Below are 14,237 nucleotides of genomic sequence, written 5' to 3' on the forward strand. Positions count from 1 at the left end.
AATGCCTTTACCTAGCCGTTAAAAGAATACTGCCACTTAACTTAGTTTTATCCAGAAATAGAATGCCTCAGTTAATGTTGTTTATGTTGATATTTAGAACTGCTATATAGTTACTTGTTGAGCGTCTTTGCTAATTTATTTGCTTTGATCTAACCATGGCAGTTAAGCAAGAAGATGGCCAGACTTAGGTGCACCGCTCGCAAGTGCGTTCCTGGCGGTCCCTATCGTGTTGTGGGATTTCAGATGCCAGATCAGGTAGTTGTTGTGTGAGCAAGCGATGGTGGGAAGTGTAATAGTTGAATCATATACTTTTGGGTTATCTGTCGATTCGAAGTCGAAATCGAATAAATTGAATTTATTTATATTTTGTGTTGTAATAATTATATTCTGGTTGGTAGTTGTAATATTGTCTCATAGTTTATCCTGTTTAGATCATGTTAGTATCGGGGTTATTATATTTCTGCTATTATGGTATTAGTATATTGATGTGTGGGTACTCATTTCCAAACCCCGAGATTGAGGACGTCACACAAAGACTCATGCTCTCGCGAATAAATTCTTTCTTTAGTCAATTTTCAATTTTCTCTCTCAAAATCTCATTCTCCTTTGGATTCATATGATAGTGTGGCAAATTCGGTCAATTGGACCCCTGGATCAATTCAATCCGATGTTGAGTATTCCGCATAAGAGGCAAAAAATTAGGCAACTCATCTGCAATCAGCTCCTTTAAATCCAGCAAAATCTTATGTTCCTCCGGCCTCCTCTTTAACAACACTCATCAATCCCTTCACCAGTATGAAAGAAACCTCATGTCTATTTAATAGCTTCATTTAGCTTATTATCATCATTGCTTATCACTAGAAAAAATAATTTTTTCTTACCTACATTACCATCAAAATTAAGAACGGGAGCCATGGCAATTTTATGATTACCCCACTTAAATAATGACATATTATCACGTCCTTTATATGCTACATCAGTGTCAAATTTACCAAGGGCGACCAAGTAAAACATGACAAATATCCATATATAGAACATCACACATTATCTCTTACTTGTAGTGTTTTCAACGGAGATATAAACCTTGAAATTCAAAGACACATACGTTTGAGAATTTTTTTTCTAACCCAACCCAAGTGTAAGACTTCTCATGGATCATCGTGAGAATCTTTAGATGATCAATTAACTTTCGTGACACCAAATTTTCAACACTCCCATTATCCACAATTAGATTGCACACCTTATTGTTAATCGAACAGTGTGTCTTGAATAGATTTCCGCGCTGACTTTTTTCTTTAGATGATAACAACATCCTTTGAATGACTATATTCACCCTTTTAGATTATTCTTCTTAACAAATTATGCCCTTTCATTTAGTCTTCGTCTTCATTTCTCTACTCATTTTATACCACCTCAAAAATTGCAATTGTTCTCCTACTTGTACACACATTAGATCCATGCCTTTGTCCACCGCATCGAAAACACTTATCCCCTGAAGGCTTGACATATGAATTATTTAGTTTTTGCACTTGAGTCATACCTTGCTAAGCTCCACTATTAGAACTGTCAGATGGGAAATTGTTAAACCATTAAATATTCAAAATTTTAAATATAGTACATGTTTAAATAATAAAATTTTGAATAAATATTTATTTATTTTTTTTAAAAAAAAATATAATGCTCCAATGATGGTGGAGTATGAGGCATAATACTCCACTGGAAAAGAGTATCAGGACTGATACTCCAATGATACTCTACTAACAAAGAAGTATCATCCTGATACTCCACTGAAAGTGGCGTATCATCCTGATACTCCACTATCAGTGGAGTATCTAGTGTAGGGCTGAATAAAAAACCGACCAAACTGCAAAACTGACCCAACCCGCCCCTTATTTCGGCCGATGGAGCCGAACTATCCAAAACCCGAAGTTTAATTGATTTAAATTTTTGTCAACCCGAATATAATGGGTTGGGTCAAGGTTTAAAAAATTTAAACCCTCACTAACACAACCCAACCCGATGTTATAATTATAGTATTATTATTTAAAATTTTAATTTATGTATTTATTGTATTAATCAATATATTCAAAACAATATTACTATTTTACGGATAACACAATTCAAGTTATTGACTTTAAACTAGAAGAGTATACGGCACGTATTGTATCCAATAATATTTATCTTCCGTTAAATTATGGGGTATTACTAGTTTACTTCAACTTTTGGTTAAATTTATTTAAAATTTTGACTCCTAAGAAATATTTAAATAATTTTATTCGAGTTTTAACCCAAATCAACTGACCCAACCCGACCCAACGTATAAAGGGTAGGGTTGGGTTGAAAATATTTTTTTTGGTTAACAGGTTCATTTTTTAAAAACCGAACTAATTGGGTTGGTTCAATTTATTACCCCTAACCCGACTAACCCGGCCCGTGTTCACCCCTAATCTGGTTGATATTTTGGGCACCTTATTTCAGAATGAGTATTTTGGATAAAAGGACATCGAAAAGAATGGGTGCATTTTTCTAATGTGTGCCCAAGGGCACATAATAAGCACTAACTCTCATGAGTTTGATGCATTTTGATTGGTCCTCTAATCATAAATATTGATGGACCCCATGCATTTATAACAACTCCACCAATAAAAATGTATCAAACTCGTAAAATTTAGTGCTTATTGTGTGCCCCGCACACATTAGAAAGACCGATTTATGTATTATTAGAAAGTAAAATAAAAAATAAAATAATAATTATTTAAAATGAGTGTTGCATAAATCTCAGATCGTAGATTTGAATAGTAGTAATCCTTGGATCGAAAAAATGACAAAAACACCTCTTTTTTTAGAGTTTGTGACAAAAATACCTCTTTTTAAAATTTTGGTCAAAAATACCCGTCTAATACGCATTTTTTAGTTGGGTATACTAATACGCATTTTAAAAATTGGTAATTCGTATTAAAAAAAATTGAAAAAAAAAATAAAAAAATAAATAAAAAATAAGATACGCATTCACAAAATGCGTATCACCCATTTGATTCTGGTGATACGCATTTTTGACATGCGTATCACATGTTCTTCTCTTTTCTTTTTTTTTTTCTTTTTTTTTTATGTAATACCCATTTTTCAGATGCGTAATAGATTTACCCATTTCTAAAATGCGTATTAGAATGATATTTTTTGCCATAAACTCCAAAAAGTGGTATTCTTGTTATAACTTCTAAAAAAAAGATATTTTTGGCCATCACCCCTCGGATCTGCTGCCAAAATTACAAAAACAAATTTAAAAATAAAACAAGGGTCAAGAACAAACGAAGTCCAAGGAGTCAAAATGTTGTCTCCTCCGTGTATTTGTATTTAATAATTCAATCGCCCACCACCGACGAATTTTTCACCGTCCGATCACTCCTCTCGCCATTTATAAATTATAATATAATATATCACATTAACTACCTTCACTACAATCTTGCTACAGTTTTATAATCACCTTCATTCTTTACAGCTTCATTCCTTCTATTACACTACTTTATTTATATAAATAATAAATAATACATCTCTCTCTCTCTCTCGTGGGGCATTTATATGAGTGTGGAGTGTGAAGTCCAGCTGGTGAAAGGCTTTTATGTTTTTCAGATCCTGATGCTCTTCCTTCACTCACCCGTTACTCCCCCTCTCTTTCATTTTCAGGTAATCATTCTTCAATTATTCAACAATTGTCCTTCATTTTTATAGCCCAGATCATTTCTTTCTATGTTTTTTAATCATACCCTTCTTCTTATTTGCTGCTCATTACTTAATTATACATCAGCTTAAAGCTCATGTGTTAAATTTTAATGTAATTGGTTGAATTTGAGCACTTGAAAGATATAACTGCAGTTAGTTGCTTGTGTTTTTTGTCCATGGTGTAAAAGAAATCACTGTACATGCTAAATTATCAATACATGTATATATTTTATGGTAAAGTTTTCTTCTTTAGTAGAGTTTTCTCTTTTAAATTTCATGGTTTGTGTGGGATTTGTCTAAGAATAATGTAGGTTTGTGTTAGATTAAACCCATATTTGTACACAAAGAGTCATATTTGTACTAATGGAATTAAGGTGGGAACATCACTGCCATAATATATTATATACTGATGTTTTGAATAAATTAAGTACTCTACCAAAGAGGGATAACAAATCTAAGCTGTGTACATATAAAGAAATTAGAAATTAAGAACAAGGGATCAAGAACAACAAAGGCCAGCAAGTCTAAATTTAGTCGCTTCTTTTCTCTTTAATCGCCACGACGCCACCACCGATGAATTTCTACTAGTAAATCAGTTACATACCACCATTTATGCACTAATAGAATGTTATATACTAATCACTCCAATTCCATATGCCCTTTAGTTCTTGTACTGACATATATCTACAATCTTTATTCTTGAGTCCATTCCTACTTTATTTTTCACAATAAATCTTTGATTGTGTTCTTTCTTCATGGTTCAAGTCATCGATGCCAGAGTATTAATTTGTATCTGTTTAACTATTAGGATAAAGTGTGGTAATCATAGCTGTACTTTGTCTGTCATAAATTTATCTTCTATTAGATTTTGCTTGCCATATTCTGTGGTTTTGTCTTGAATTTGTCTAAGCAGAATGTGGGCCTTACAGAAACAACAATTTTCCGGTGTATTCAGCTGGTGTAACAGACCTTTATCTATAGATATCTCTGCCGGAGTAAATTATTTCTTTATTACTTGTTACTTTTCTTTTTTGATTAGAGTAATCACTTCATTGATCTACTTCAAATGTTAAATACGGGTTTTGTTAATTTAAATTATTAACCACTGATCCTCAAACTGGTCCATTTTCAAGCAATATGTCAATTATTTTGCAGATAAAATCCTATTATAATTAATTTTTATTCAAACAAATTAACTAATAGTTCTGCCTATGTAATCTAGCTTGTGTGGCTTTACATTCTCTAACACTCTTGGAAATCTTATGAAAATGCAGGACAAACCAACAGTTCTTAGATTTCTGACCATATTTCAAAATTTACAGATATTAAACTTAGTTTGGTTGGTAGGAATGTATTTTTTTATCCATTTCATTTCTTCCGATCTGAACTGGAGCTCATATCAGTTGATATGAAAATAAATTTTCCATTCTCCTTCCTGCTTAGTTGGATTAGAACGCAAACAGGATAAGCGAATAACGTTATTTTTTCCACGAGAATAAAATATTCCATAGCATTCGCTTCTGAAAGAATTCGAACTTTGCTTCTGTGGCCTCATCATAGAAATTTGCGCTCTCTGATTTTTTCACGGTTCTTCCTTAAATCCTTATCTTCCTTTTATATTTTTCCCACAGTGTTTCATTTCATTTCTCCAGACCAAACAGAGTGTTAGTGTGCTTAAGTTATTTATGATCCCTTGCTAAGCTTTTCTATGAAGATGTTCTAACCTTACAAATTATAACTCCTACTAAAATTTATCCTCCATCCCTATTATATGGTTTTTATATCCTAGGTGTTTTGCTGAACCTATCTATTGGTCACTGTTATAGATAGATCCAACTTGGAATGTAGTTACTTTTTCCTGCTGTAAGGGAAGTTGTGAAATAGCATATGCTTTTCATCTGCTGTAAGGAATGTTGACTACTAATTTCACCTTCTAGACTTATCCTCTGCACAATAAAAACAATTTAGCTACTGTCTTGTCATGTAATTTTTGTGACATCTTGCTGACTAGGATCATTAGAGGCAGAAATTTAGTTCTCGTGAATTAATAGATTGTTTAACTGAGGGTTGGTGTGTTTGTTTTTGTTTTATGATCTCTACTAAATAACTGGTACAGTCTAAAAATGATTCATGTGAAGCATGAGGCCGCTTAAATCTGCTAAAGAGTCCTAAGATACTTTTTTTACTGCCATGTCATCAACATTATTTTCTCACTGTTTCCAGTCAACACTTGGTGTATGACGCACAGTTTTTTATATACGAGGATTATACATTTTTTCAGCCCTAATTCACTAGTTACTATTTGTTAATTACTTGATCATTATAGATTCACATAATAAAAAAGCTACAAATTGATACAAATGCTCTATTCTGACAATATTGCACGTTAAGAATGATTAACAACTAAACACTGATGCATTTGTTATAGAAAATTTGAATTTGGTTACGAAAAGTGTTGCATGGACTAGTAATTAGGTGTATATATATATAGAAGGGTCGAGTAGAATTATATTTGGCCAGCATGACCTAAAAAAAGGTTACGTTGGTCTAAAATAATGCATTTTGATAATTTCATTTTAGTTTAATCAAAAATAGTATATATGTTTCACACCTATCTCTAAATTATTTATACAAGCACGTGAATTACCCGTGCAACGGATGAAACTAAATTTGCAAAATTGATATTTTATATTATATAGTTATTTTAAATTCATTTCATTTTTAAAGATATATATTATTAAATTGTTTAATAGAAATTTTGTATCGCGAACAATATAGTTAATGATTGTAATTTGAATGGAATTCTAATTAATGTGAAGAATACTGTTTTATTAAAATCACTCATTTTTCATACCCATCATAACATCTCTCAATTTCATCATAAAATAACTTCTATAATCCAACCAAAATTCTAATTGTAGTTACTTTTTTATTTTTTTAAAATGATTATATGTAAGAATAACTAGAATAAAGTTAAATTAAAAAGTAGCTAACTAATTTCTTTCCTACCAACTTGTTACATCCTTGCTCGGATTTGATTATGAAAGGCCCATAAAGATTGAAATTTCCTATGCAGGTTCGTGCTAGTGTTGAGGCTCTGAGGAAGTCGGATTAGGAGAGACACATTAGTGGCAGGCTTCTGGTTTCTATTCGAAGCACGATATGGGCTCCAAGAATAACCCTCCTGGTAATAGAGGACGAAACCCGCTGTCTATATTTGTTGTACTTGGTTTATGCTGTTTCTTTTATTTGCTTGGAGCATGGCAAAAGAGTGGTTTTGGTAAGGGTGATAGTATAGCACTGGAAATAAGCAAGCAAACGGACTGCAACATATTTCCCACTTTGGACTTTGAGCCTCATCACAAAAGTGTTTTAATAGTCGATACTTCAAAGCCTATGACCAAGATATACAAGCCATGTGATGTTAAATATACTGATTATACTCCTTGCCAAGAACAAAAAAGAGCTATGAACTTCCCAAGGGATAATATGATATATAGGGAAAGACATTGTCCCCCGCAAGAAGAAAAATTGAAATGTCTTATTCCAGCACCCATGGGCTATATTATTCAGTTTCCTTGGCCAAAAGGCCGTGATTATGTTCATTATGCTAATGTTCCTTACAAAACCTTGACATATGAAAAGGCTGGTCAGCACTGGGTGGAATATCATGGTAACGTCTTTAAGTTTCCAGGCGGTGGGACAATGTTCCCACAAGGTGCAGATGCATATATTGATGAACTTGCATCAGTTATTCCTATTAAAGATGGATCTGTAAGAACTGCGCTGGATACTGGTTGTGGGGTATGATATTTTCATTGCATAAATTCTGTCATCTACGTGAAAGATTACATCCTTATTGTTAGTTCATCCTCGTTAGCATGCTCTCTCTTATTATTGTCCATTGTTTTCTCATTATGTTCACTAAATGCTGCTGAAAAATGATCTGGAGGCTTAAATTTATCAAGAGACTGGTTGCTGTTAATCTTGATCAGATTTTGTTGTGAACGTAATAACCAGTTCTAAACATCAAGAAACAAGGAAATTAGATTGTTTCTTTTCATACATGGGTAATTCATCAGTGCTAATGTACATTATGTCATATATGGTTATGATAAATTATCAATGCAGTGCTGGTTTATTGCTTGTTCTTCATTGTCCATTTGTAACACAGTTATTTGATTATTTGACATATTGATCAGAGTAGTTGCAGAGTTTCACAACTACACCATTTACATAATCTGTCTGTGGCTTTTCCAATCTAATCACAATCATTGCACTTGATTGGATCTATTATGATATAGGTTGCGAGCTGGGGTGCTTCCTTGATGAAGAGAAATGTATTGGCTATGTCATTTGCGCCAAGGGACAATCATGAAGCTCAAGTGCAGTTTGCTCTAGAAAGAGGAGTCCCTGCAGTTATTGGTGTTCTAGGAACAATACATCTTCCATATCCATCAAGAGCATTTGATATGGCTCAGTGTTCTCGTTGTTTAATTCCATGGACTGCAAATGGTAAATGATAATATTGGAAACATAATAGTGTTTCAAATGTATGCTCATTTCTCTACATTCTTTAGTATGTGTTATAACAATATGTGTTAGATCCGGGCTCGTGTGAAGTTGATTTACCTAGTTAATTGTTCAGTCTGATTTCACTTTTTATGGATTTTTCTTTTGGTGGGCTGTTCTGAAAAGTAGATGCCTCTGGAATATTACCTGAAGGAAGTCTGCTTGCTTGCCTCCAATAAATACTTGGCACTTTTTAGCGTTTATCAAATAAATCTATTGGATAGAAAAGTTGAAATATTTTGTTTGCTTCACAAGTAAATCTTTAGAAGATAAAACATGGCTTGACTCCTGCACCTCGGCTTACATTCGCAGATGGAATGTACTTGATGGAAGTTGATAGAGTTCTTAGACCTGGAGGCTACTGGATCTTGTCTGGCCCTCCAATCAATTGGAAGACTTACTATAAAACTTGGAAGCGGTCTAAAGAGGAAGTCAAGGGTGAGCAGAGAAAGATTGAAGAGCTTGCAGAACGTCTTTGTTGGGAGAAGAAGTATGAAAAGGGTGATATTGCCATTTGGAAAAAGAAAATTAATGCTGAATCCTGCCAGAGAGATTCTGTCAATATTTGTCAATCTAGTGATGCTGATAATGTTTGGTAGGTCACTGTGCATTTCAGTTTTTGATTTACTATATTGACCACTTTCTCTTTTCTTGTTGCTATGAAAGGTTTGTATCGTTGTCTACTAAACATGTTACCTAAGGTATAGGAATGCCTCTAGAAATTTAATTCGACTGTTCTGATCCAGGATTGTGTTTATAATGTTTTCTTCTCATCTCTCTGGTTTATTATTGATCCTGCTTATTTAATGTAGGTTAAGAAATTGTAACAACATATGCAAACCTATTCTTATTTTATATTTAATATAGGGATATTTCATATTAGATAAAGTACATAATCTATGCAGAATAAATGCAACAGAGGTAGTAATCTTTTTTCTCAAGTTTTTTGGTGTCTGGTATCAGAATTCAGTGATTTTTGTGCTTTGAACTGGATAATTTTTTGTATAGTTCCCGACTTTCTATAGTGATAAACAAGTTAGTCTTTGAATATGTGTACATAGGTCGACTTTAGTTAGATGCATCACTAGTTAGCATTGAGGTTATTTTCTTTAAGAGTCTTTTTTATTTATTTGTCTCCTTTTTACAACCTCTTACTATTTTAGGTACAAGGAAATGAAATCATGCGTAAGCCCTTACCCTGAGGTATCTAGTGCCAATGAGGTAGCTGGAGGCGAGTTACAGAAGTTCCCAGCCAGGTTATTTGCAGTTCCTCCTCGAATAGCTAAGGGACTTGTCCCAGAAGTCACAGTTGAGTTGTATCACAAAGACAATCAACTGTGGAAAAATCGTCTAGATACCTACAAAAGAATCAAACTGTTGATTGGCTCTACAAGATACCGGAACATCATGGATATGAATGCTGGCCTTGGAGGGTTTGTAGCAGCGCTCAATTCGCCAAAATCATGGGTAATGAATGTGGTGCCTACTATTGCTCCAAACACTTTGGGCGTCATTTATGAAAGAGGCCTGATTGGAATATATCATGATTGGTATGTCTGACATATATTTTTTCTGTTAAGTATCTTTTATTTTTTTCCCTATCATGTAGTATTCAAACAATACCTTATATCTCTTTTATGACCTTAATTGTTTTATTTATTGGTTTTGGGTACAGTTACTTGTGATATTTTTCCAAATGAATTTAGTTTGTTTTCATCTTTAACACAGATTTATTAGAGGTCTCCCTCTTTTACTTTTGCTTAGTTAATGAGCCCAACTGTGGTTTTTACATAAAAAAATAGCAAGCCATATCTAAGAGGAGGGCTTTAATTGGCTGGCATATGTAAAACATTGGAATATTATATCATATTGTGTGGAAAATTTAAAAGTTAGAACTTCTCTTTTGGCTTTTTGGCTATAGGTCAAGTTTCCTTAATAGTAAAGGTCTATCACGACACACATGCTCAAATAACTCATAATTTTACCAAAGAGTACATGGGCCAACCTTGTGTTTCCTTGGCACGGAAGAAGAAACCAGTTTTCAACATGTGTAAATGCATTACTTACAATATTTATCAACTAGATTAAGATACAAATTTGGCCATAAGTTATGATGTTTGAGGTGATAAGAAATGGTATAAATGTAAGAGAGAGTTTTTCGGGAAAGGGGTTTCATTGCGTGTTAGCACTTGGCACCTAGTAATCACCATATTTTCTTCTCCATATAATGTTTCGAATATATAGAGAATAGAGATGGTGTGTTGTGAGAACAGATCAACATGATACATCCATTTTTAGCATTTTTAAAGTTTAATGACCCTTTACAGTGATAGTATAATTGACATTGTTAGAACTAGTGTGTTTGATAGTTTGATAGTGTATAATTGTCTCACATAATTACTTTCTTGTAAGTTGCACTAAATCTGCTTTTATCCCACTTTCCTCTTTTTCGCTTTGTTTCTCCAGGTGTGAAGGTTTTTCTACTTACCCAAGGACATATGACCTCATCCATGCAAGTGGTTTGTTCAGCTTGTACCAAAACAAGTATGTTCTATGTTTCTTATTTAAATGCCTTGCATCAGTCATGTATGATCATTAACTATCTTAATGCTATAATAGTTGCAGAACAATGAAGTAGTACACTAATACTTTTTTGAATAATCTTATACTATATGATTAAAGCTGAAACAAAGAAAGTGATTTGATTATATTTAAATAAATAAAATACTAAATAAAATAATACTCCATTTGTCCCTTTTGAAAAGATCACTCGTATTAATAAAATGTTTGTTAGATATTTTTTTATAATGAATACCTCTAATTGTTACTTTGAAAATTGGGAATCCAACTACGTTTTAAAAGAGTCAAACCTTGGAAATAGTAAAATAGGGATAAGTTTGGAAGATATGTGCCCGTTTGGGAAATCTTAAAATAAGTAACTTATGACTTAAAGTGAATAAGTGAGTAATAAGTGATAAGTTAATAAATATTTATAAGTTATATAAGTGTTTGGATAATTTAACTTATAAGTCATAATTGTTTTTATTTAAATGAATTAAAATAAATAATTTTTATATATAGTTATCTTAATTCTTATATTTTAAGTTATATTAACATTTAAAAAATATATTCTAAAATTAAAATTGATAAAAAAATGAAAAATCAAAAATAAGTTGTGAAAAAGTACGTCGTTACCAATATTCAACTTATCAGCTTATAAGTTGTAAATTCAACTTATAAGCTGGGTCGACAAACACTCGTCAATAAGCTGTTACGGGCTTATAAGCCAATAAGCCCACTTAACGGAATTGCCAAACGGACGACTAAATTTGCTTTAAAAGTAGAAATAGGCATTTATTAAGTGGCAATTGTTTTTGAATGGACGTGTGAAAGGGGACGGAGGGATATATTATAATTAAACTAACCAATTACCTTTATCTAGCTAAAAACACATTACGTTTTCTAACATTTTCTAACTAGAGTCTAAAACCTCATCGCAGGATACTAATTTGACTTTTTTTCAAGATTTCTGTATGTTTTTATGTATTCGGTGTAACTCAATCTCCGATTATAATCATATGATTAAAATTTATCAATTTTAGTAGAATAACAATATCATATAAATATAAAAAAAGGTCGTGCTATAAGCTAGTACTCGTTAATATGGTCAATTCTTTTAAACAATTGGCTCTCACTTAATGTGCAAGCCCCATCCTGACATTGAGGATTCACAAGTTGCAAACACAATTGATCCTCACAGGTGCGAGTTAGAGGACATTCTTCTAGAGATGGATCGTATACTTCGGCCTGAAGGATCGGCTATCCTTCGTGATGAAGTTGACGTCTTGAACACGGTAAAGCAAATTGTCAGAGGTATGAGATGGGACACGAAAATGGTTGATCATGAAGATGGCCCTCTAGTACCTGAAAAGATATTAGTTGTTACAAAACGATACTGGGTCGGAAGCAACAACAGCACATCTTCTACTGATGAATAAAACAGTGGACTTATGAGTTACTTGCAGATTATCATGCACTGCATAATTCTGGATGGTCATGAAGTGTCTACCACGAAGGGATCCGGATTTGTAAGTTATAAAAACTATAATTTGTTGATTTCTGCATCATTTCTTTCATTTTTTATAAAGAATTTCAGTAGGTAACCTTCTCCGGGCATGTAATTGGAATTATAGCAGTATAGCTAGAAGGTCAACGAAATAAAAAGGAAAATATATAAATAATGAAGAAGTACTGTAGAATAATGAATAATGGTCATGTAAATTGAGCACTGATCGCTGTGACAAGTGAATATTCAAGAGCACAAGTTCCCCGTTTTTCTATTGTTTTTTATTTGTTATGTTCCAACACATAATTGTAAAATATTTATCGAAGTGGTGTTCTGAATGATAATGCCCCTGTTAATCATGTTTATCTTATCGATATGAGGTGAAGTCCAACTTTAACCTGTCTTCTTATATTAAATTTACAAAAATAAAAAAGTGAACAATTCTAGATTTTAGGATACCCAACTGGAGCCTACTGAAACCTGTATATGGTATATGGAATATTCAAGTATCAGCAGTATCTTAATATAAATATTAGCATAGTATCTTATATAAAAAGAGGTACTCAACTGTGAGTGAGTATCACAAGGGTTAAAATTGATCATTTTTTTTATAATGGTTTTTTTATAATTTTTTTAGTTAATCGTAGAAGATTCATTATTATATCTTTTTTATTTGAGCCGACTAACCATAACATCTTTTTTGATTGAATTTGGGGCATCTTTTGGAGTAATAAGGGACATCACAAAGTACGAAAATTGAACTTTATATTCAATCCAGAAATCATTTCCTTCTCTCGGGAGAGTTCAATTAATATGAATATAGAATTGGAGTTCTTGATGATTGTTAGCTTCAAATGAAATAGCAAATAAAAAAATCTTGTTAATTATTTGAGATTATTATATATTTTCTAGATGTTTTTATAGTTGGATTGGTTACAGCTGCTGCAGGAGTTCTTGATAATTGTTAGCTTCAAATGAAATAACAAATAAAAGAATCTTGTTAATTATTTGAGATTATTATATATTTTCTAGATTTTTTTATAGTTGGATTGGTTACCGCTGCTGCAGTTAAGTATTGCGGTAGTACTCACCTTTCGTAATAAAATATTGCGGTTGTCCGCAATGAAATATTGTGATAGATGTATCTCAGTCAACTTATTTCGGAAAGTCTGCATATTTTCTATGTTAAATATAGTTATCCGATGATTCACTTACTAATTGTAGCTTTGGATTATTGTCGGTATAGTTCTTTTTCAGGATATGTATTATGTAAGGACTATTTAGGAATTCATGGTTTACTTGTGAAAGATGATGTTTCTGTAGCTGACAACCGACAACAGACTGCTACACATACATGGAGATGGTAACGGATAGAGTTTGGATGGGATCTATACTTTTTCCTTATTAGTTTTCCAAAAACGGGGACGTTAGGGGTATCTTAAAATGTGTAATTTATAACTTAAAGTTAAAAATTGTTATATAAGTGATATAAATATCGTAATTTATGATATAAATATCGTAACTTATAAGTTAATCATGTTTGGATAATTTTAAAGATTAGTTACTTTAAGTGAATTGAATTATGTGTTTGGCAAATCATAATTTATAAGTTACAATTTTTTTTAAAAAAATAAAATAAAATGTAAATTACAAATTACATGAACTAATAATTTTAATACATATATATAAACTAAAAAAGAGAAAATTTAAAGTTAAGAATATTGATCTCGGGATAAATTTATATAATATACTCTATTTATCTTGATGAAAATACATTATACTATTGAATCAGGATGAAAAAATAAAATTAGAATATTCTAAGTTAAAATATTTATTGGAAGAACGTAACCGAATAAATTAATCTATTATTGAATTTTCA

General features: G+C 32.2%; 1 protein-coding gene across 1 annotated transcript; it reads left to right on the forward strand.

Moving 5' to 3' along the window:
• The first annotated feature begins 3,500 nt into the window (after positions 1-3,500).
• On the forward strand, positions 3,501-12,626 carry LOC141696884 (putative methyltransferase PMT14). The gene is made up of 7 exons (XM_074501020.1): positions 3,501-3,684; positions 6,797-7,524; positions 8,025-8,235; positions 8,605-8,887; positions 9,456-9,842; positions 10,759-10,836; positions 12,053-12,626. Exons 2-7 carry the CDS (start codon positions 6,883-6,885, stop codon positions 12,288-12,290), a joined length of 1,839 nt encoding a protein of 612 aa, XP_074357121.1. The 5' UTR covers positions 3,501-3,684; positions 6,797-6,882; the 3' UTR covers positions 12,291-12,626.
• Positions 12,627-14,237: the final 1,611 nt, after the last annotated feature.

This window comes from Apium graveolens, chromosome 11, assembly GCF_009905375.1.
Source record: "Apium graveolens cultivar Ventura chromosome 11, ASM990537v1, whole genome shotgun sequence".
Taxonomy (NCBI): Eukaryota; Viridiplantae; Streptophyta; class Magnoliopsida; order Apiales; family Apiaceae; genus Apium; species Apium graveolens.